Raw genomic sequence first — 25,672 nt, 5'->3', positions numbered from 1 at the left:
TCTTGAGGAGTAATACGTAGGACATTTTCAAGAAAACACATGCTTCTTAAAAGAAATTAAAAGTTTTGTTGTAAATTCAGAACTGTACATTGTTTCTGTAGTAAGTACATGTAGGGGAGGATGTCTGTCCTTTCTTCCTTTCCAAAACGTATGCTTGGAATGTGCTTTTAACCAGTTTAGTGCCCTATTTCTAATTTTTCTCTCCAGGAGCTACAATTGGAACATGCAAGACAAGCCTTTGCACTGAAAGACAAAAACAAAAGTGGCGTGATTTCTGGTCTGGATTTCAGTGACATCATGGTTACCATTCGGTCTCACATGCTTACTCCTTTTGTTGAGGAGAATTTAGTTTCAGTAAGTAAAAAGCAAGTACTTTAACTTTCTATTTCCTCAAACCTTTTGAACCATTGGGGCCTGGAATGCCTCCCTGGACCCATATGATTCTCAACTATTCAAACTTCCTGCTTGGTTGGTAGAAGGTAAATGGGTGTGTGTGTGTGTGTATAACAGAGGTAGAGGTGATCGTGAGTGGTCTTTCCCTATATTATAACTTCATTCAGAGCCATCGTCTTGCTTTCGTATCATTCCGAATTGTTTGTTTCCATTTGTAGAGTCCAGTTCAAGAGAAACAAGAGAGTTCGTAGATAAGGGTGAGCAATTACTTTTTTCAGTGGGCAGTACCTCTGCCAGACACTATTGCCTTCATTTTGGCCTTTTTCCACCCCACCAGGCTCCCAAGGTTTTGCTAAAAGGGTGGCTCCTTCCTTTGTTGCCTTCAGGGTGCTGTCTGCTGGTGGGATCATCACTGGACTCTGCACTGTTTTAATAACCATGACAATGGCAGAAGGTATGGAGGAAATGTGGGCCCATCAGCCTCTGTGGCTCACTCCTCTCTGCCCCTTCACCTGTGCATTCAGTCTGTATGCACCAGACAGTTTTTTGTTCTGTCAAACTGCTAATCTCTATAAAGTAATCAATAGCAAACTCATGTCATCCACTTCCTCACACAGAGTGGTAAAACTTTCATCACTTACCCGTTTTCTTGTTCATGCATTGTACTTATGTATAAGTTTTTGATTACTTCTTATTTTGAATGGAGGGAAGCCAATGAGTGCTGTTGTTGTTTCAGCTGAAGATCATTATCCCTGATTTAGACTGGGGTAGAAAGATCAACTTCTGTTCTTTTTCTTCAGTGAATTTGAACATGGAGGATGTCACTTTCTCCTACACATTTTACCTTCTGACACCAATCCCCCTTACCCTCATTTCATACTCCAAAAAATGAAAGAAGAAGACAAAGAAAAGAGGGAAGGAAGGATGGAAGAAGGAAAGAAAATCCTAAAGGGAAGGGCTCACTCAGTAGCTTAGGGTGAGGGGACCCATTTAATCCTTTCCAACTGGGTTAGATAGACCTGTTATAGCCTCAATTTACCAAAAACCATTTCCAATCCTCAGAGAAATATATTTAATAATTTGAGTCCTGCTTTTGGGTCACTGTTATCCAAATTCAGGTTAACAGAAATATAGTCTATATTTGGGTTAAGGCATGTGTGTGAGGGGTGGTAGGGGTGGATGCATTTGCCCATGATTACCTACACTATTCATAAGACTTTTTTGATTATGGTTATCACTCTGGTATTTCCATAAGCATTTCTTTGAGTTTTTAGTAGAGAATGTTTTCAATCGTATGGGTTCCTCTGACTTCTGGCTTGGAAATTAGGCTTTTGCAAACTATGAAAAATATTCTCTTTTGAGTTTATGTCCAAGTGGTGGGCAGAGGGAGAAATTACCTTTCACGCTGCAGAGGTAATGAAGGCCACGTTGCCCTTCATCCCAGGCATCTGAAAGCCTCTTTTGTGCTGTTCCACTGAAGATAATAGTGAATAAATCCTCTCCAGATTTTGTGTAAATTTTTTGGAGTTTTTGGTAATTGTACTTTTCATGATATAGATTTAGAGTCCAGCACAGACTGTTAAGTATCTTAATTATGACAATGGCTTTTTAAAAAAAAAGATTAGGAAAAGTTGATATAATGAAATAGTCTTAAATTTTAAAGTTACTACTTGGTTTTTGTGTATGTATGTGAGAAAAGAGAAATTTTTAAAATGTTCTTTATATTGTACATTGATGTTTCATTTATCTAGGACTAGTAGGAGTTCCATAGTTGAGCGTCTTGAAAATCCTGTTTAAATAACCATTGTTTTTGATCTGTGATAATTATATTTGTTGTTTCTGACCTTATAGATAGATGAACCATGAAGTCCAACTTCCAGATGTTGCTTTCTTCCTTAAAATCTAAATTACATAAACTTCCCTAAGGGCATGAAATGCACTGAGTGTTTCAGTATGATACTTTCCTTGTATTTATGGACTGGTTGTTAATCATTTTAATAATGACGACTCCTTTGGATCCTCTTTGAGAAAAGTGCAGTGTACATAAACATGTTTTGTTTTTTTTTTTACTTTTTGTTTTTCATTTCCTAGGCAGCTGGAGGAAGTATCTCACACCAGGTTAGCTTCTCCTACTTCAATGCATTTAACTCCTTACTGAATAACATGGAGCTTGTTCGTAAGATATATAGCACTCTAGCTGGCACAAGGAAAGATGTTGAAGTCACAAAGGGTAAGATTTTAAAAATACGTATTGATTTAAATCTCAGCATTTTGACTTTTCCACACCTAGGCATGAGGTGTTCTAAGTTTACCACTTTAAAGCCAGATCTAGAAAATATGTTAACATGTGTACATAATGCTTCACTTGGGCTTCAAAAATCCAGGTGGATTTAATGGGTTGCTGAGGTCAGGAATGTAAAAGTGGCTTTGACGGTTTTGAAAAGAACCTTGGCCCAGTCTGTCAAACAGGTCAGTGGCACTGTGGCAGCAGCTTGTTTGTACTAGGAAGGAGTTGCCACAGAAAGATGGGCAACCTTATTCCTTTTCGTGAATTGTAGCAGGATGTTTTGGATGAATGGAGAATAGCCAATTCTTTTATATTGTAACTCTGGAGACCAAAGAGAATAAACAAGATAAGAAAGGGTATTCTAAAGAGATTGTTTTATCTTTGAAGTTAATATATCTGTATTTGCTGTTTCATCAGCACCTTAATATTTTATCTCTTACCAGCTTTCAGAAATGCATAGTTATTCTTACATAGTTGAACTTAAGTATTTAAATTCAGTTTTAGATATTTAAGACAATAATAAAATGCCTTTAGCTTTCAGATTGTATTATAGTTGGTTAAGATAGAATTTTGTTCAGAATTAAGAATCTTCCAAGATTTTAAGATTTTTTCTTTCTCTCTCTTCCAGAGGAATTTTCCCAAAGTGCTATACGTTATGGACAAGTCACTCCATTAGAAATTGATATCCTATACCAGCTTGCAGACTTATATAATGCATCAGGGTAAGTATTCCAGTAATTCTTTATGATATTTATTATAGGGAGGTTCTTTTAAAACATGTAACAGAAACAGTGGTGTGCTTTCAGTTCATTTTAACAATAGTTTATTTGTTATATAAATTCCAAGAAAGAGAGACAGGCAGATATGAGAAACAGAGAAGAAAGAGGCAGAGGAAGACAGACAAAGGGTGGAAGGAGATGGGGGGGGAGAGAACAAGGGGGGGGAAGAAGGAAGGGAAGAGTTAAAGGCGGAAAGGTAAGAGAAGGGAGTAAGAGTTGAGGGACAAGAAAGAGGGAAATGAGGGAGGGAAGGAAAATGAGAGAGAAGGTGAGAGAAGTGAGAAGAAGAGAGGGGAAAGACTGATTTTAACTTGGCTTTCTGGAGGTGTTATGAATTTCAAGAGATTCATAGAAATTTGCCTAAATGTATAAATTTATGAAATAGACTGAGGTGCATGGAAGAATCCTATAATCTTTTTCATTCATTGTAAATGATCATTTTACTAAACAGTACAAACCATTTTGTGTTGGAAAGTATCATTTTCTTGAGATATGCCTATGACATTATAGTCCCCCTCACAGACAAGCTCAGATGTTTTATGCTTCTATTTTATACATTCCAAAAACTAAAAACCTTATATGCTCTATAAACTAAAGCATATAATTTGCAAAGTCTTATGCAAATCCAAAAGAAAAACCCTTATCCATGGGCACCCAGCAGGACCTGTGGGAAAGGAGACTTATGGTCTATTAAGAGATCAGATTTCTTTAGTCACCTCTAGTAGTTCTTTAAGTATAGCAATGTCTGAAAAATGGGCTTCAGACCAAGAACTGAGGACTAATAGAAGCTGAGTATACGTAGGTGATTTATTGTTTTTGTGGTATGTAATGAATTGTTAAACTGGAGATGATACTAACTATATGAGCCAGTCTTTGGTGATTGATAGGAAATACCAGGCCATGTCTCATTCATCTATAATTCACATTTTTAAACAAAGGTTTTGAGCCTCCTTTATGATAATAAATGCTTTCAACAGGTATTTCTCAAAACAATCTAAAGTGACCTTCTAACTGGTTCATGGAATGTTCTTATTTTTTAAGTAAATTTTTGGAAAACAGTACATTCATGTGGTTCAAAACTCAAAGGATTTGGAAGAGTATACTGTAAAAAGGCTCCCTACTACCCTTGTGTCCTTCCTTGAAGGCAATAAGTATCAGTTTTGTATCTATCCTCCCTGGATCCTTTGCACCTATGCATTAAATAGGTGTGCTTAGGGGTACGTTTAGTACGTATGGATTGTCAACGTATATACTTTGCTTCTAGTAAGAATTATTTCTTCATTTTTTTAAATATCTATCACTGGAGTCTTACTGAATTCGTGTTATTTCTCTGGAGTATTTTGCTTTTTGTTGAAGAAAACATGGTCTTAAGTTTTGGGTTTTTTTCCTCACTAAATGATTGGTGTGAACAGGGAAATAATAATTTTAAACCATAGTCTGATTTTTTTTTTTTTGAGGAAAGCTGATGTTGGCATGAGGAGTTTGTTAGAAAACATGGTCTTAAGTTTTGGGTTTTTTTCCTCACTAAATGATTGGTGTGAACAGGGAAGTAATAATTTTAAACCATAGTCTGATTTTTTTTTTTTTTTTGAGGAAAGCTGATGTTGGCATGAGGAGTTTGTCGGTATGTAACAATTTCTTGGTATGTAACAATTTCTTCTTTCTCATATTTTTGCCTGAAGGCGCTTGACTTTGGCAGATATTGAGAGAATAGCCCCGTTGGCAGAGGGGGCCTTACCTTACAACCTGGCAGAACTTCAGAGACAGGTAGGAGTAGTCTCATAAATATAATCACCTTCAAAAATGCTGAAATAGTACGTACACGACAAGCTGAAAGCTTCTGAGTACTAAGAAAATTTAAAACTACTTTCCAGTGAAAGATTTTACTTGGTTCAAAGATTACCTTTTTAGAACTGCTAGTTATTTCCACCCTCACTGAATATTTTTATGGCGTAAATAAATTTATGTTTGTGTTATGTTCTTTTAGCTTATTCAGATAAGGAAAATAAGAGTTTGAACATCCATGGGCTTGACCTCCTCACGCCTAGAATTAGTATTCTTTTCCTTTCATTTTTCTCATCACATTTAAAGATAAGTGTTAAGTTCACTTTGCACCATTAAACTGATATTTGTAGGGTTTTTTTTTTTTTTTTTTTTTAAAGATGACCGGTAAGGGGATCTTAACCCTTGACTTGGTGTTGTCAGCACCACGCTCAGCCAGTGAGCGAACCGGCCATCCCTATGTGGGATCCGAACCCGGGGCCTTGGTGTTATCAGCACCACACTCTCCCGAGTGAGCCACGGGCCGGCCCTGTAGGGTTTTTAAAATACAAAACATTTCTCAAATGAAATAAATCATTCACTGGGATTGTGCCTCATAAATTACAACAAGAAAAAAGGAAAAGTATTTAAGTAATGAACCAGAAAGAAAACCTTGACTATTATTATGTTTTCGATAAAATATTAGTTTAGTGGGTTTTTTTAATGTTAAGGATGATTAAAATAATAGCTTAATACAGTCCCAGTTCTGATTTTGCAAGTACTATCTTGGTAGGGGAAAAAAAAAACCATGAAATTACCTTGAAAAGTGGAATGGAAAAATTTTTAACACATCTTGTTTTAAACTGAAACCTCTACTTCTGTAGCATTTGCAGGAACCTTCAGTTGTAGCAGATGGTCACGTGGCTTGTGTGTGGTTGAGGGTTAGGAGAGCAAATCTTGGGGCTAGCCCATTTGCTGAACTGGTTAGAGCACAGCCTTATAACACCAAGGTCAAGGGTTCAGATTCCCTTATTGGCCAGCTGCCAGAAAATCCCAAAAAACAGGAGAGCTAGTCCTTGTCTTCCTGTTATTTCCCAGCTCTAATAGACGTGGGACCCGGGTCCCACATAATTTTTTAGGAGACTGGTGCCATACTAGGCTAAAAGACATGAGGAAGATGTGAGGGAAGGGGGAAAAGAAGAGAGCGAGAGAGAGCGAGAGAGAACGAGAGAGCGCACTAAATGGACATGCTGCAGAAAGAGCCCAAGTCTACTTTTTCTTCATTGCTGCTACATTGCTGAGTAGCTGGTGATGGGCTTGCTATTGTTCACCTTCACCAAATGTTTTAGTGAAAAATCAAGGCATGTGAATGTGGTTCACTTTGGGAAGATTTGGTAGGAAATCTGTCTTCTACTTGAGCTTTGTGGAATGATGATTCTGCCCCTGAAACTAATTAGAATTTCCAGTTCTACTTTACATAATGGACAAGAACTTTTGTAGTCAGGATAAAGTATATTAAAAATGGAAAAGAGAGATTTTATACCTACATTTTATGTTAATACTATAATTGTTTGCTTAGTGTGTAATAAAGCTTCCTGCAGGTTAAAATGTAGCTGTAATTCATTGCAATTTAGCTTCTTTTAAACTTATTTGCTGCCATCAAAGTTTATTTCTATTTTAAGTTCTCGATCCTTTAAAGATAGATGATGATAATAATTCAGTGATTTTTTTTAAATAAAATTTTATAAAATTATTAAATATTTGGGAAATATTAAAATATTTGCATTAAAGAGCTCTTACTGAATTTAATTTTATATTTTGTAGTATACATTTGTGAGAATTTGTTTTTAAACTTTGAAAAATTACATTTCAAAGGAGATATTTTGCAGTGTTACTTTATTAATATAACTCTGTGGAGGTGTTCTTAATATTTGTAACTGGGGAATATTTCATGTAGCTTATTAAAAAGATTGTAAACTGAATTTAAAAGTCTTAACTCATTTTCTCTTTTCCTAGCTTTTCTGCTGCTTACTTTTTACCCACCTCTCTTGCCCCTAGCAATTTTTCTAGAGGCCAAATCTGAAACTTGTTTTGCAATCTTTGACTTGCTATGTCTGCATCCCCTTATTTCTTTCTTAGGTAGGAAGGAAGGTGATGTAATTCTGCTACTGGTGCGAATTCTGTTTAAAACAGATTCAAGATGATTTACCTGTCTTCAGAGGCAGTGCTGATGCTTTTATGTTTGGCATGGGTAGCCTCAGGGGTCTTGTCAGATACTTAGGAAATGGGCAGTGATAAAAACCATCACTATCTTCTCCTTCCCTGGGTTTCTGATTGGTATCTAGAGTGGTTGTGGAGTACTTTCTCTGCCTTTTTCTAAATAGAGGGATGGCACAGGGATCTGGGAACTCTAGAGAGTGGACAGAGGCCTTGGGTATTCTTGCATTGTCCCTAAAGGAAGAACCTCAGAGCCTGCATTTTTTTTGTTTTTCCCGAGGTTTAGGTATAGAGAAATAGAAATTAAGATTTTAAATGTATTTTTTCCTGTAATTTATTATAAAGACAACACCTAAGAAAATAACTCAATAGGCATCATAAATAATTTTTAGAATTTCATAGAAACAGATGAAGATTATTGAAGAAGGAATCAAATTAGTCTCCACTAATATTCATTGTGAAATTTGACATTTACTATCCTTGGGATCTGGTACAGGTTTTTCTGGGCCTCAGTTTCCCCTTTCCTAGAGTGAGTACCTTCAGATATTTTCAAGATTCCCTCAATGTCCTGCTTTCTGTAAAATGGTGTGAATCAATGGATTTTGTTTTCTTTTTCCTTTGTAACATTTAAAATTTTGTAAGGAATACAGGCTAGAACCCAAGCAGAACAATATGAAAATATACCAATGAAAATTGCCAAAGCAACCAAAGTAACAAAGTAAATTTTCTTCAATTTTGTCTTGAAAAAACCTTTCTTCAGTTAACATATTTCATATTTATGAGGCATTCTAAGTCAGCCATATAGATTACAATTCTAGTGACTCCATTTTAAAAATTTTTTAGTCCACAAATTAGAGTAATGCTAATCATAACTATTCCCTTGTTACATCTGGAAGATATCTTGATTTGGTTCTCTTGTAATTTTCCCGATATTGCCAAATGAGGAATACATAATTATTTACATTTAGTATATACAGTGTTCCCCTATAGGAATCTACTTGAAACTCAAATATAAAATAGGAAGGACATATGTTTTGTTCTTATCTCAACCTATGAAAATTGTTATGAAAACACTTGTGTGTGATAGAGAATCTGTAAGTTCAGAATTAGAAAGAAGTTATGAGGATGGCAATGGTTAAGAGTGTGGGTACTGATTATGTAACATCTTTCCATTATTTTTCCTCAGTTGTTAAATGGAGATAGTAGTATACATCTAATAAGATTATTGTGAATTATACAAGAAAATGCACTTACATTAGACCTCACACCCACTAAGAATACAATAAATTTTAACTGCTATTATTATTGTGGTTGTTACTGTTATTGAATATGAAATGATTATATGAGCAAACTCCAAGATGGACTCAAATATATATGTGACACAACTCCTTTATCTACCTCCATCTAATCCTATTAGGTATAAGGAAAAGGAAAGTGAGGAGGAATTATATCTTTGTATTTTCTTCTTTATTGCCTGAAGTGTTTTACTTAAAAAATTTTTTGTGCCAACTGAAATTCTACCAGTTATATATTTTTTTAAAAATGTAATTAATGATGGATATTCATCTAGGAAAAACCCTACCCCACACCATATACAAAAATCTATTCCAGTTGGAACGTTCTATGTGAAAGATTATAGAATATAGCATAGATCATATTCATGATCTACATATAAACAAAGATTTTGTAAGCAGGGTACAAAACACCAGTCATAAGTAAAAAGATGAATAAGTTAGACTCTATTCAATTTAAGAAATTTTGTTCATTAAAATATACCATTAAGAGGGTAAAAAAATAAGTTATACCATAGAGAATTTGTATCCAGAATGTATAATGAACTTCTACAAATTCATAAGAAAAAGGCAGACAATGTAGTTGAAAAATGGGCAAAAGTCCTGAACAGAAACCTCACAAAAGAGGATATCCAAATGGTAAAAAAAAAAAAAAGAGAGAAAGGAAAGAGAAAGAAAGAATAGTTTAATGTTATTATGAAACAGAGAAAACATACATTTAAACTACAATGAGATACTATTTTATGCTATCCAGATTGGCCAAAATTATACTCTGACAATGGCAAGTGTTGTTCAGGAGGTGGAGGATCAAAAACTGCTGGCATCACAACTTTGGAAACTTTGTCAGTATCAACTACAGTTAACAAGACACGTACCTCATGACTTGTCATTTCCTCTCCTGTGCTATAAGGGTGGCAATGGGTTATAAGTTATAAGTGTGGAAATCCCTATGAAGAATGAATACCTATGTACATTAAAAAACATGTACAAGAATGTTTATAGCAGCCCTCTGTATGCGCAGGTTATATATCTATGGACTCAACCAACGGATCGAAAACATTTTTTTAAAAGTACAATAAAAGGGCTGGCCCGTGGCTCACTTGGGAGAGTGTGGTGCTGACAACACCAGGTCAAGGGTTAAGATCCCCTTACTGGTCATCTTTTTGAAAAAGTACAATAAAAGGGCTGGCCCGTGGCTCACTTGGGAGAGTGTGGTGCTGACAACACCAGGTCAAGGGTTAAGATCCCCTTACTGGTCATCTTTTTGAAAAAGTACAATAAAAAATAAGAGTACAACAATAAAAATAATACAAATAAAAAACAATACAGTATAACAACTATTTATATAGCATTTACATTGTACTAGGTATTAGAAGAATTAAAGCAATGTAGAGATTATTTAAAGTACCTTAAATTTACATTGTGTTAGGATAGAATTTAGATTGTGTTAGGTATACAATCTAGATATGATCTCTAGATTGCTTATAATACCTAATACAATGTAAATGCTATGTAGATAGTTGTTATAGTGTATCGTTTTTATTATTTGTATTATTTTTTATTTTATTTTTTTCCAAATATTTTTGATCTGCAGTTGGTTGAACCTGCAGATGTCCATTGATACAGACTATATGTGGGAGGATATGTGTAGGTTATATGCAAATACTACTCAATTTTATTAAGGAACTTGAGCATTCAGGGATTTTGTTATACATGGGGGGTCCTGGAACCAATTCTCATGTGGATATCAGGGGACAACTGAATTGCAATAGTAAAAAATTAGAAACAACCTAAATACTCATCAGTAGAAGAATGAATAAATATATTGTCACGTAGAAATGACCTACATTCAGAAAAATGGAAATTTTGATTTGAGGAAAGTAAGTTAAATAAAGGGAGGTGGGTTGCAGAGAAAAGAAGCTGTGTATATTTTTGGAGCACTGGAACAATTTGGAGGTTAAAATCAGGTTAAAGTCCAATTCTGGCCCTATGTGAAAATGAGTGATCAAACTTTCTCTTTTTCTTTACTGTATATTACATAATTACATTTTCAACTGTATGCGGTAAATGATCTATGATGCACCTACTTGGGCATTAATGTACTTTTTAAAATATGTATGGTTTCTCTGGGAAATTGTATTAAAGCTACAGGCCACTCAAAGAGCTTTTGGAATATAAACTGGGCTGTATTCTGCCAAAACATTACTAGAATGACTTTCGTCTCTATTTCATGTATAGCATTAGGACTTTGTCTCTTTTGTACACTTTGCAATCTTGTCAACCTTCTTTGAACTTTGGATTTATGAATATGCAGAGGAAAGCATTATAATCGATTTACTAGTTCCATTTTTTAAAAACTTTTTATCTGTCACCTGTGATAGTTTTACCATGAATGGAGGTATGTTTTCAAAAAGGAAGAAATTAGGTTTATATATTAGCTATTGTTTACTTATTAGTCATTTATCTCATTTCAATGATTAATTTTAAAGATTTATTACAGTCTTTAACACAACTCAACTACCCTTTTATTGAAAGAAAAGTATATATTATTTAGCATCCTGGGAAAAATTTTTTTACATTTTTTCCTTCACCGCCTTCTCGTGTACAGTCATGACTTTGGGTTTTAATGTTACTTTGTAAGGCCAAGAATAATGAATTCAAATCCAGGAATATTAAAGTCATAGATTTGATTTGAAGACAGAAGAATTTTGTTTTGTTTTTCCTAGTCTTATTTTGCCATTCCAATCATACATTTTAGTTAGTATAGAATTGTGCCTTTTTTTTTTCCTCCAGTGCTCAATACAAAAGACTTTAGCTATTCCTTCCTTTTCTTCTATCCATTAATAGTGTGTCATTTAGAAGAGGCAGTTCTCTTTATTGGGCTGGCATGCTGCATGAAGTAGCTTGGTTTGGGCAGGTTGTTTGACTTTGTTAACTGACATGATCTTACCCTATCTAATTCTCATTTATAGGATGAAGTACATTTAACAATAAAAGCAAAAGAACTTCTCTTCAGATGAGATCTCACCTCATTTCCTATTTTACACATATGCTTAGGGAGCAGGTCAAAAAAAATTTAAGATTCTCAACTCTTGTTTTGCTTTGAAAAATACTTAATTGACTGTGCTAAATATCAACCTTCATGATCATAATCATAACCTTAAGAGAAAGAATGCCTTTTCCTTTGGCCCATTTGCTCACGGTAGGCGATCTTCTTAGTACTGAGTATTTTCTTTTAGCCTAAATGCTAAAGATTCAGTACACAGTCATTAATAGGCATCACAGCTATAGCAGCATTCCATTTATGAATATTCATGAAGTGAAATCCATAACATTAATTACATTAATTTACATGCCTGAATACAAGTGAACCATAAGTTATAGTGATAACTAAGCCTTAGAAAAAATCTCGGTAACTATATATTGTATGTTTTCTTATAAATGCTACTTAATAAGAGTGGAGTTGACATTTCTGTCAAAAGGCATTTGGGTATTTATAGTTAGAGATGTTTTTAGCTAAGAATTAAAGTAAAGTATAATCCTTCAGTTTTCATTGGATTTTGTAGGGCTTATGAACATTCTTTAAAGGAACAGAGTATAAAGAAAAATATATGTGGTTGAATACAGGAAAAACCTTTTATATGAATAAAGGAATTAGTGGTTACTTGATGCATATTTGGGATCGTAGCCTTTTTATTCTATGAGTTTTAATTTAACATTTTTTGACAGGATACAATGATTGGAAATAATTCATAATCTATGAGAATGAGGATTATTGTCATCCAATTTTGTGATTGAGAAACTCTAATTTTGGAAAAAAAAGTTTTATATGCATGCCTTTAAGAAGTTAAAAACATATGTTATGTGTTTGATAGGTGGCATAACAGCTATATTGATTTTAAAAGATTTTAAAATTTAAGCCAAAATGCTGGTCTTAGTTTGTTCGGGCTGCTATCACAAATTACTACAGATTGGGTGGTTTAGACAACAAACATTTATTTCTCACGGTTCTGGAGGCTAGGAAGTCCAAGATCAACAAGGTCCTAGCTGATTTAGCTCCTGGTGAGGGCTCTCTTCCTGGTTTGCTTATAGCAGTTTTCTCATTATATCCTTGTTATGTAAGAGAGAGGGAGAGAGAGAAAGATATCATCAGTCTTGTCTATTTTCTTATAAGGACACTAATCCTATCATGAAGGTTCCATTCTTATGACCTAATTAGCCCCCAAAGGCCTCACCCCCAAATACCATCACATTAGGGATTAGGATTTCAAGACATGAATTTTGCGGGGGACACAAAATTTAGTGTTGTTAAATAACATCATTGCCTTGCAGGAGCAGATTGTGTTTATGTTTTCATAAATAAAGAATTAGAATTAACTGTTTAGCCTCACTGTATAACAAAGTGGTCAATCAACATTATAAAAACTAACTGAGGCAGGGGCCGGCCCGGTGGCGCACTGCTACAGTGCGCCGCTTGGGAGCGTGGCGGCGCTCCCGCCGAGGGTTCGGATCCCACATACAGACCGGTTCCTGCTCACTGGCTGAGCGAGGTGCGGGCGCAACACCGAGGGCTGCGATCCCGTTGCTGGTCCGGTCTGGTATGGGCATCCCACATACAGACCGGTTCCTGCTCACTGGCTGAGCGAGGTGCGGGCGCAACACCAAGGGCTGCGATCCCGTTGCTGGTCCGGTCTGGTATGGGCGCGCGACACTGAGGGTTGCGATCCGTTGCCGGACACGAAAAAAGACAAAAAGGAAAAAAAAAAAAAAAACTAACTGAGGCATACTGACAACATAATACTTTAAAGTAACACCAAAATGATTTTTGTATTAATAAATGAAAAATAAAATTATTTTAAAATATTTTATCTTCTTTTATAATTTCTATTTTATATAAGTTTAAAATGCATATTATATTTAATTTTATAATGTATATCACTTAGATTTATATATATATAGTTAAGACAGTAGAGAATATTTGAACTTTTTATTATCCTTTTTTTAAAGCTCATTTCAAGCTAACATTATTCAGTTCTCTTTATGATAAAGCAAATATTTTATTTTTTCATTTCAGACTGCTTACATAGTATAGCAAATATTTTCATAATGAAAATGCTAAAGAACAGGACTGACACACTAATACAAATTATTTCACGTTCTTTCTTTGTCTGTGGGATACCTGTGAAATGACATTCTGAATCACAATAGGATTTTCCCTTTGCTCTATATTATTATTATTATCATAGGTTTTATGTTGGAACTGTGAATATGACTAGGACAGTAGTCATTAGAGATATTAGATTATGATCAATATTCTCTGCTTTAGAAATCAAGATAATTTTTAAATATTTTAGGAAGATTTTTAAATTTTAAGTTAAAGGGGAAAAAGGTTCAAACTTGAAATGTTTGTTTACCTAGTAGATTCACGTCTGTAGCATAATAATGTATTGAGCAATAGTGGCAGATTAATAGGCTTATAAAAATAGGAGTTTGGAGAGCTACTGTGTATGTGACCGAATATGATTTTTAAATGCTAATGATAGCTAATGATATTTAAAATAGATCTTCCATTTTTGGCTACATGAATATCCTATTTTCTTCTTTCAGAAAAGATGTTACCTCATTAATAATATCTCTTTTAGGTTTTATTGTTCCTTATCTTAAAACAGCCAAACTGTAACATTTTTCATTTGATGTAGGCTTTTCCAAAATTTTTTACATGTTTTCTTCTTTCCCTCAGCAATCTCCTGGGTTAGGCAGGCCTATCTGGCTCCAGATTGCCGAGTCCGCTTACAGATTCACTCTGGGCTCAGTTGCTGGAGGTGAGTGACATGTCTATATGTTGTTTCAGGCTTGTGTTAAAGTAATATTATCTCACTAGACTGGGACAGATCAGCAAAGGTGCACTTCATTGTTCCCTCAGGTAATGACTACAGAGCTTTCTGAAGTGTTCTTTATTTTCACCTATGATCAGAGGACTTGTCATAGCATGGCTGTGGCCCCTCTGGCTCCAGTCTGTCTTCAGGACAAAACCTCTTTAATGATGTGGAAGTCTGGGATGCAGTCTTGCACTCACCTTCACTATACTGGTTAAGACCAGTATGAAAAAATGGAGAATAAGATTGTTTATGGGGTTGGGCATAGGAAAGGTAGGAAATGAAGATTTGGGATAAAAATCCCAGAACTTCGTGAACTAAAAACAACCTCCCAAAGTTATTCATTTTTGCTTTTCTGCTTTTGTTTTTTCCTCTCCCCTTTCACTGGTCTAAGAATATGTAGACTTACAGTTTTTTTGCTAAGATGAACCTCTCCTCCCCTCCCCACTCCCAGCCAAAATTTGAGAGACTGTTTTTGATTAAATACTCTACATAGAAATTGCGTAGATGCGAAGTTGCTTTGTTGAGAAGAACCTAGCAGGTGTGATTAAAATGCTTATGCTTTTTCTAAACAAGCCTGAACTGATGAGACTATTATTTTTTTCTTTTCAGTCTCAGCTTTAGAAGTTGCAAAGCATGTTTTGGTTTTCAGAAATCAAAAAATATAATACTCTAGTTCATGTAATAAATTTTTCAGTGTCTGAAAAATTCTAAAGCATGGCTTCATTGGTTTTTAAACAAATTCTATACATAGGGATAGGATTATGTTGAAATTTGTTTCCAATATTATGGTCGTAACTAAGATTAATTTACCAATATGCTTTAGTAAACTAAATTTTAAACTTACAGCCACATAGTATACATATATAGTCATTTCAAGAAGTAACTGGTGTAATATTTAGGCATGTAATGGAAAATATAAAGAAATATGCTTAATAGTTTAATGTTGTCATTATAGAAAATTGAATATTGATTATCTAATATTGGTGATGACTTGATAATCCACTCTAATTTATGAACCTAAGCGATCAAAGAACATTCTTTTCTGGGGCTGGGGGATGGGGGGCAGTGGTTGGCCAGTACAGGATCCAAACCCTTGACCTTGGTGTTATAACACTGAGCTCTATCTAAACTAGTTGAACTAACCGGCCAGCCCTTAAAGAACATTCTCAACAATTGTTCTCTGAAGCAGCTGTATTTATGTGTCCCAGTGGTTGCTAGCCTGCCATTCCTCAGCCATGCAATGAGAGAAGGAAAAATAATAACATAAAGTCTCTTTTGTGAGAATAGATATTGTGTTTTATTTTCTCATTCTTTGAGATAGGTTTTGACATTCTTATGGACTCTCCGTTTAATTTTGCTTTTTTTAAGCTTAAAAATTGTTTTGTTTGTAGCTGTGGGAGCCACTGCAGTATATCCTATAGATCTGGTGAAGACCCGAATGCAAAACCAGCGTGGCACTGGCTCTGTTGTGGGAGAGCTGATGTACAAAAACAGTTTTGACTGTTTTAAGAAAGTGTTGCGTTATGAGGGTTTCTTTGGACTCTACCGGGGTGAGTAAGCAAATCTCAGCTGCTGAAGTTAGTGATTTTTATCTCACCAGGAGCAAATTTTAAATCATTTATTATGGAAATCAATATGTAGCCTGCCCAGCCAGACTAGGACTATTTCTCTCTTTTTATTTTCTCTTTGCACATTTCCCTTTTTACATTCTTTCTGGTGACTAGCAGTATTAGTCTGCAAAAAAAGGTCTTCATTTCTTCTTTCTACTATTTATATTTCTTGGAATCCAAGGACTGTGTTTGTTCCAACATGGGTCTGTGGTCGCTATGCTCTTACCAACTAAGGCACATGTGTAGAGGTGAAATACAAGGATAACAGCTAAGGAATAGAGAGCTTCTTTTCTCAAAGTGTCAGAGAGGAGAAATACACCTCTTCTCTGTGACATAGAAGCCAGGCTATCCCTTGAAGGTGAGTTTACCCTCTATGAACTTGTTTCAACTGAAAGATGCATCATATGTTTTTGTGTCTTCCAAGGAGACCATTTATAAGTCTTTTCCAATGAGTCATCTGAAGTTCAAAAAATAATAGAGAAAACCCTTTGGCTCTAAGTCTCATTCTTGCTTCTTTCCTCCCCTTAGCTCAGAGGCATACAGTCAAAGCAGAGAGATTTTCTTTTGCAGGGATTGTTACTACCACCTCTAGACTGAGCACAGTACTGTCAGCATCAGAGGCATCAGCCCATGCAGAATTCTCTCCACCTCCCATTGGCTTTGTAGAAACTTGTTCTCTTTGGAGAGGGACTAACTTTCATGTACATGTTTTCACATTAGAATTTAAGGTTTCCTTTGAGAGGGAGATTAATTTTTTAATCCCTTTGGGCGCCACTTGGAATTCTTTGAAAATGCTCTTTACATGCTCAAGTCCAGGGCATTTATAAATTTACTGTGCTTGTTTGTTTGCACACACAGGCTCATTAATTTCCAGCTCATTCTGAGCTCTGTTAAACTGGTTGGCTAACCTCTTCCTAGGAAAAAAAGACTTGTTTGCACACACAGGCTCATTAATTTCCAGCTCATTCTGAGCTCTGTTAAACTGGTTGGCTTAGAACCTCTTCCTAGGAAAAAAAGACAAGGCCTGAACAAAGCTTTATGCTCATGGACAGGAGAAAAAACACCTCTGGTTAGCATTATATGCAGGTATTCAAATGAAAAGTATTAATTCTGATACACTTATATTTGAAGGAGAGTATCATGAGGATGTTCATTTTGGGCATCATAAATAGAATAAGAGAAGAGAGTCATTCTGAAATCAAATTAGGCTCACATACCTTGCTCCTGAGAATAATGTAATTAAATTTGCTCAAATATTGAGAACTCTGGCCTCTCTCAGTTCCAGCTGTACAGCATGTACTCATCGGAAGAGGAGGTGTGCCTTGTCCAGAGTGTAGATCTGCCCATATGAATGCATGTTTTAAACTGATTAAGCCCTGCATATCTAAATTTTATTTAATGGGGAATCAGGTGTTGAGTGCCACTAAGGTTTTTTTTTTTTTTTTCCTTTGACATCTCCAATCTTTCTTTGTTGAATAATGACCTTTCTCTTCCTTGGTATACTTTTAAATTGCAAACAGAATGTCTTGTATTAGAAGGAACCTATACATATACTGCATAGCTTAGCTTTCTCAGTGGATAGATGCTTATAGATTTCATTTGGGAATGATGTCATTTTAATTAAATGAGTGCAATATTGCAAGTGGGGGAGGAGATTGTTGGCTTTATTCAGGATGTGAGCTGATAAAATCAGTCCTTTAAATGAGAGACTTTTGTATTAGGGAGAAGATTGTAGGAGTCCTGTATGTGAGCACTGTGATTATTGAGATTGTCATATATTGCTCAGAACTAGTCCATTATTCTGTCAGATGACTGACAAAATTGTTGACAGATTGGCTGAATTTCTTTGTAGGCAACAATGATAAAATGACACAAATCAGTACTTTATTAAAATTCTATGAGTCTTATTGAGGCAAGTTGTAAAACAAATACACATGCTGACATGGTTGTATGGGAGTTAGATTAAAAGTAATAGGGCCTGATAATCATGAGGGTTAGAAAGTTAAGACTGCCATCTGCTGCTTTATTCTTTTAAATCAGTCTGCTACCATGAAAGGTGTGTGCAGATTTGTGTTTGTCATTAATAATTCAGTTTGGCTGACAGTAGCCTGTATGTATGATTACTTGCTAGCTCTCAACTCAAGGAAAATCACTCAGCAGTGTCCTCAAAGTGGGTTTAAAGATCAGCAGTGAGCAAGCGTGCAAACACATATATAACTCCCCCTTGGCTGGATGATTTAAAGGATATAAAATGTTTATTGATAGCATCTTTAAAAAATGTATGCTAACAATTTGGGTAAGCTGTGTGCTTTAGAAAGCTGAGCCCCTTGAATATCTACAGATGTTGAATTGTTTATATGGTTTTTTTTTTCCAGTTTGTAGCCACTCTGGGAAATTTAACTTTCTAAGAATAATGATTTCCTTTGTTTTGAGGTGATTATTTTAAAATGTCTTAAGCTTGACATATATTAGTAAATAAGAATACAGTAGTCATGTCTTTTTGCTTATAGAAGATACTCGTTAAATGATACTTAAAACTGCATTTTTCTTTGCAGTTTTGGCTTTCTTTTAAATAAATGAATACTCAATGCTGTGTTTCTCTGAGGAGAAAATTATGGGCATTGGTATTCTATAATAACCAAGCTACTGTATGCTATTATATAGGTAGCATCATTTGTGGCAAAATCTGGGTATGCTTAACAGCACACTTTTCAGAGCTTTTCCAAGTATACAGCATTAGCTTCTCTAAAGTGTCTGTGTATATTTGTATGTTGTTGGTTGTAACAAGGGAGAGAATTGGGTTACATTGTTATTTGCAGTGTTCCCAGAGTAGAGAAGACCTATAGGTTCCATTCCTTCTTCATGTACTTTTTGAGGGGTATTGGATAACAGGTTTTAAAGGAAGTATGCATAAGAAAAAGATTTATAACCTCAAGAAAAAGTGACATTATACTTGAATCGTAAATACCTATTATATACATGCACAGAATTTTTAGGATATCCATTTTAATAAAAATCCTAAAATGTTTGATGAGCAAATAATATGGGGAAAATACTTCTGTTGGGCTTGTGTATTCAAGTCTAGAACATCTATATTGCTAATGATTTTCTTTCTTTACCTAGGTTTGATACCACAACTTATAGGGGTTGCTCCAGAAAAGGCCATTAAACTGACTGTAAGTTTCTTTCTCACTAAATTTATGTCATTTGTTTAGATTACCATTGAGCCAAAAATTAAAATTGATGCTGCTGTGACTGGCATACTATCAAGGCATTTGTAAAAAACTTTAAGTTTATATGTAAACATTTGATAATTTTAAATTTTATTGTAAGACAAATATTTTTCTGACTTGAAAAAGCAACTGTGTCATAGTAGAGGAAATAGTTGGGAATTCTGGTGAACTGATGTTGTCTTTATAATTAGGTTAACGATTTTGTCCGGGACAAATTTACCAGAAGAGATGGCTCCATTCCACTTCCAGCAGAAATTCTTGCCGGAGGTTGTGTAAGTATTAATCCTGAGCAATTCTTATGGCAAATATGTTCCTTTAACCTTTTGCACATTAGAGATGTTATCTCAGTGACATTTCCTTTGAACTCAAGGGATTCTAAGCAGGTTTTCTCAGTGATTATGTGGAATGATTTTTTTAATTTCATGGTATAATCTAACTGGTTTTGAGTACAGAGAAGAGGTAGTATTTTCATCAGCTCTGTCTCTTAGAGGCTCCTGAAGCATTACCTTCCAGACTTTTTAAAGTCCTAATTCTTATTTCTCTTAAGTATCAGAAATATAGTAGTGGGCAGAGTGAGATGGCTGATTAATTGGCCCATTGTTTTTAGGTATAGGACTGAACAAGCCATTGTGGTATAACTATAATTTTTCTTCTTTAGGGACAAGAGAGTGTGTCAAACAAGTATAACTATATTGCTTCTATTGACAAAAATTCTAAATCTAGAGATTCAGATTATATTTACTTAGAGAGAGCACAGGGGTTTCTGTCTTCACAGTGTAAGTAGGATATTGGGTTTAGATCTATTCTCAAATATAAGTTTTCACCTCAACTAATTTTATGTGTGGTATTTGTTTCACATCTGATAATATGTGATTTGTTTAACTTCTTTAGTCCATTTTGTTCCTGAAAACATTAATAACTTCTAGCTGAATTGGCTGACAGGCATGGCTAAAACCTTCTCAGTTGTTTATGGAACCTGAGGTGATGAGGTCGATGACCTTCACAGCCTTTAATTCAGAGGAGATGCCCCTGGGGACAGAGAGAGAGGCTGCTCTAGGTTCTCCTTGATGAGATTTGTCAGTGTGACACATACCTGAGGCCTTACCTTCCTGCAACCAAAGTTCTTATGGAAGAGATGGATTGATGTGTGGGTGTATGTGCATATGCACATGTGTTTCCACGTATGCATGCAGCCCTGGCACATTCTCAGGAAGGATACCTCTTTGGCTGAATTTCTTTTTTCATGGAGAACAAACAGTAGACATAGAATAAGACTTTTGCTTAAGTGGATCACCAAAAATGTAGTTTCTCCTCTTCCTTTACTCCAATTAGATGTTGTAATTATTTCTTATCTAATGGGAGGAACTTTGCAAATCATAAATATTTTTTTTTCTTAATGAATTTTAGTTTCCATTTGTTTAAGAAGCTTCCTAACTCATTTTTACCATAGTATATGCATACATTTGCCAGAAATCTTCTGTCATACTCTTTTCAGTTCTATATAGCTAATTATTTCTGTTTCCATTTGAGATATCTAGAGGTTTTTGGCCATGAAACTGACCTGTTACCATATCTGCACATGACCTAAGTGGTTAAACCATAATCAGATATTTGGTTCCTTTGTTCTATAACCCTATTTATAGTTTTGAACTTTGGGAATTCCTGTTGAAGTCTGGGGTGCTTTGAAGGTTGTGCTGACACTCTAAATTTCCTTCTTACTCATGATTCATTTCTGGAAGCTTTGATGGATTGTCTAGCTGGAGATTGACAGCATGAAAAATAGGTTGGGAGCTAGGGAGAACAATCAGGTTGTCTGCAGTTCCTCACCTCGAACATTTTCTGCTTCTGCCTACACTCTAAAGATCTTCATTTAGGGAGGAAAGGAAATGTGCAATTATTGAGTTTCTACTGATGAATTCAATCATACTACAGTATAAAGGGTTGCTAAGGCACAATCTACTACTTCTCCCAAAAGTCAATAAATTCCAATACAGAATAAAGTCTTTAAAAAAAAGACAGAATATCAGGCACTGTGGTATATAGGATACTCTCTTTCCTGAATAATACCCAGCAAAAAGCCACCTGATAAACACTGGGAAGAGTGAGCCCATAAGCCTGATCCTGAGAGTCACCATCCTGGGTAGTGGTGATGAGGAAATGTGCAGTGTCCCTATGGGTGTTTGGTTGAGTGCTGTCAGTGCCACCAGTGGGAAGAGTGCTGCTGTTCTTCTCCAAATCACCCAATTTTAAAGATATACTTAATGCATTAACCTAATGCAGGTTAATAAGGAAGAAGGGGCTCAAACTGAGTTATAGGCTTTTTTCCAAGCAGAAGGATTAGCTAGGACCTGAGCCTTGAGTGCCCTATAGATGGGAGGGAAATTCTATTGCCATGACAATGACTGTATTGCCCTTTAGGGAAAATGGTGTGCATTGACTAGATCATGAAGTGACCAGGAAGTAAATGTCTCTGGTCCTTAGGCATTATATGTTGTTGTTGTTTGTTTTGGTTTTTTTTCTTTTGTCCTTTTTGTGACCGGCCGCACCACGCTCAGACAGTGAGCGCATCGTACCGGCCAGCCATCCCTATATAGGATCCGAACCCGCGGCGGGAGCGCTGCTGTGCTCCCAGCGCCGCACTCTCCCAAGTGCGCCACGGGCTCGGCCCGATTGTTTTCTGTTTTTAAAGGTATGTGATGTGTAATAACATGCAAAAGAATATACACTATATAGATATAAAGAGTAATAATAAAATGAGCATCCATGCATCTGCCACCCAACTTAACTAAAATATTACTACTATCATTGACACTGATTTTTGCTTTTAATGTAGCTCTATACTGCTAGATTGCTAATGAACAGTAGAGACTTTTCCTTCTGGGCTGAACATTTTATAGGGATTATCTCACTATTATTCCCAAATACAGTTGAAGAATCTAAACCCTTGGTGAAATCCAGCACTTAGTAGATGACAGAGTTTAGATTCAAACCACTCTGTCCCCAAATTCACATTCTTTCATATTTGGTATATGTTTTCATTTATTCTTTCATTTATTCAGTCTCTTATTCATTGAATATCTGCTATGTTTCAGGCAAATTTTAAAAATAACAGCTTAATTGAGATATAATTCACAAACCATACAATTCTTCCATTTAATGTGTACAATTCAGTGGTTTTCAGTATATTCACAGTTGTGCAACCACCACCACAATCAATTTTAGAGCATTTTCATCACAAAAAGAACATTTTTTTTCACAAAAAGAAACCTGGTACCCTTTAGCTATCACTCTGCAATCTTTTCACATCACACCTGAGCACTAGGAAATGACTTTCTGTTTCTGTAGATTAACTAATTCTGAATATTTTACATAAATGAAATCATGTGATAAGTGACTCTGCAATCTTTTCACATCACACCTGAGCACTAGGAAATGACTTTCTGTTTCTGTAGATTAATTCTGAATATTTTACATAAATGAAATCATGTGATAAGTGACCTTTTGTGCCTGGCTTCTTTCACTTAGCATGTTCTCAAGGTTCATCCATATTGTAGTATATATCAGTACTTTGTTCCTTTTTATTTTGGAATATATGAATATATCACATTTTGTTTATCCATTCATCAGTTGATGAATAATTTGGGTTGTTTCTACTTTTTGGCTACTATGAATAATGCTGCTATGTACATTGATGTATAAGATTTTACATGGATATATGTTTTCATTTCTTTTGGGTGTATACCTACAGGTGGAATTTGTGGGTCATACGGCAACTCTGATTAGCATCTTGAGGAACTGCCAGACTGTTTTCCAAAGTGGCGGCACCCTTTTATATTCCTTTTAGCAATGTATGAGAGTTCTGATTTCTCCACATCGTTGTCAACACTTAATATTATCTGTCTTTTTATTATAAGCATCCTATTGGGTATCTTATTGTAAGTGGTGTCTTACTGTGGTCTAATGACTGACAATGTAGAACATCTTTCGTGTGCATATTGGCCATCTGTATGTCTTCTTTGGAAAAATGTCTCTTCAGAATCTTTGCTCATTTTTTAATTGGATTGTTTGTCTTTTACTAAGTTATAAGTATCTTATGAAATATGTGCAGATGTTTTCACTTTCTTGATGACATCCTTTGAAGAATTGGACTTTAATGAAGTCTAGTTTATCAAGTTTTTTTTCATTGCTTGTGCTTTCCATGTCATATCTAAGAAATCATTGCCTAACCCAAGATCACAAAGATTTATGCCTTTGTTTTCTTTTAAAAGTTTTACAGTTTTAGCTCTTAGGTTTAGATTTTTGAACTTTTACACCAATTTTTAACCTCAGTTTTTTAGGGTCTTTTGTCTTGAGCAGAGATATTACCAAATGACAGTTTTGTTTTTGTTTTGTTTTTGATTGCTAACATTTTAGTATATTTCCTTCTAATGTTTTCATATACATGCTCTTATGCATGCATGCATATGCACACACACACACACACACACACATTCACACATTCTTTTTTCAACCGGATGGAAGTTTTGTTCACTCTGATTGGAAGCTCTCACTAAGGGAAAGATGGAGTCACAGTGGAATGTCTCATTTTAGAAATAGAATATAACCTTTGGGAATAAAGTATAAACAGATTGTGTATTTTATTAACCAGGCTCTTATTTTATATCTTTATCAAAACCTTCTCAAAGATGAGTTCAGATTCTACGATAATTTAAATGTGCTAGCCCAAGTTTTTTTTGTTGCTGTTGTTGTATTTATAAATTGAACTTTAGGTTAATAATTGCTTGACCCTCCTTTAGATGGGTCATGCATGTATGTGTATACAGTCAAACAGTGAATATCTGTTATGGATGCCAAGTGTTGTATGTGTAGGATATATGTAACAGTAGGTTTCAAATAATTTTTTTTACTCTATAGGTAAACCGTTCTTATCAGGCCATATATATATATATATTTTTTTCTATTAGGAATTCTCTCTCTTTCTCTCTCCATATACACACATATGTATATTACATGTCCATAAGAAACAAATATAATTGATATTTGATTATGATATCTGTTGTGAGCAAGAATAAAACCTTAACATCAACTTAGAATTTTCAATGTACTTCATTATACGTTATTGTCACCCTCTATGAAATAGGTAGATGTGGAACAGAAACTCAGAAAGCCTACCTCTCTCACTTTAAATCACACAGCTAATATATGCTGGAGGTTTCATGTTAGCCTAAGTATTATGATTTTAGGATGAACTCCTTTTATTCTGTAATGTCCTCTTAGGGAATCCAATCAGGGCCTTCTTCATGTGTCAAAGTAAATCTAGATGAATTATTCAACTTTGTAATGGCTTGTTTGCTTCCTTCCTTCCTTCCAAAATTATATAAATATATATGTGTATTTGGTTATTTATTTAGATATAACTGGCATTTTAAAAAAGAACAGATATGGGCCAGCCCAGTGGCGTACTCGGTAGAGTGCGGCACTTGGGAGTGTGGCGGCGCTCCCGCCGAGGGTTCGGATCCCATATATAGAGACCGGTCCGCTCTCTGGTTGAGCGTGGTGCGGGCGCGACACCGAGGGTTGCAATCCCGTTGCCGGTGAGCGCCGCCAAGGGTTCGGATCCCATATAGAGACCGGTCCGCTCACTGGTTGAGCGTGGTGCGGGCGCGACACCGAGGGTTGCAATCCCGTTGCCGGTGAGCGCCGCCAAGGGTTCGGATCCCATATAGAGACCGGTCCGCTCACTGGTTGAGCGTGGTGTGGGCGCGACACCAAGGGTTGCGATCCTGTTACCAGTCACGAAAAAAACGACCGGTCCGCTCACTGGTTGAGCGTGGTGCGGGCGCGACACCAAGGGTTGCGATCCTGTTACCAGTCACGAAAAAAAGACAAAAAGGAAAAAAAAAAAATGAACAGATATTAGGCATTCAGTTCAATGAGTTTTGACAGTTGTATACCCCCATGTAATCACCACTGAAGATAAGATAAAGAACATTTCACCCCAGAAAATTCATTCATGCCTCTTTCCAGGCATGCCCTTCCCCCAGGCAACCACAGTTCTGTTTTCTGTCACAAGTTTTGTTTGATCTTGGACTTCATATAAATGGAATGTACAAAATGTATTCTTTTAAGGCTGGCTTCTTTTGCTTAACGTAATGTTTTCAGAGAGTCATCATTGTTGTTGTGTGAGTATCAGGGTTTTTTTTTTTTTTTTTTTTTTTCCC

The 25,672-nt window shown here is 35.6% G+C and overlaps 1 protein-coding gene across 4 annotated transcripts in view; it reads left to right on the top strand.

The window, feature by feature from the left end:
* Positions 1–25,672, top strand: part of SLC25A12 (solute carrier family 25 (aspartate/glutamate carrier), member 12) — a 259,334-nt gene that overhangs the window by 218,473 nt on the left and 15,189 nt on the right. For all 4 annotated transcript variants that reach the window (XM_008576591.1, XM_008576589.1, XM_008576590.1 and 1 more), the window contains 8 exons: positions 208–354; positions 2,485–2,623; positions 3,309–3,402; positions 5,142–5,226; positions 14,470–14,551; positions 16,000–16,158; positions 19,342–19,394; positions 19,643–19,723. In XM_008576591.1, the coding sequence (XP_008574813.1) occupies positions 208–354; positions 2,485–2,623; positions 3,309–3,402; positions 5,142–5,226; positions 14,470–14,551; positions 16,000–16,158; positions 19,342–19,394; positions 19,643–19,723 (840 nt within the window). The remainder of the gene's footprint in view (positions 1–207; positions 355–2,484; positions 2,624–3,308; positions 3,403–5,141; positions 5,227–14,469; positions 14,552–15,999; positions 16,159–19,341; positions 19,395–19,642; positions 19,724–25,672) is intronic.

Source organism: Galeopterus variegatus, unplaced genomic scaffold, assembly GCF_000696425.1.
Source record: "Galeopterus variegatus unplaced genomic scaffold, G_variegatus-3.0.2 Scaffold1370, whole genome shotgun sequence".
Taxonomy (NCBI): Eukaryota; Metazoa; Chordata; class Mammalia; order Dermoptera; family Cynocephalidae; genus Galeopterus; species Galeopterus variegatus.
Note: the sequence above shows the minus strand (reverse complement) of the source record. Positions and strands in the feature narration are given on the sequence as shown.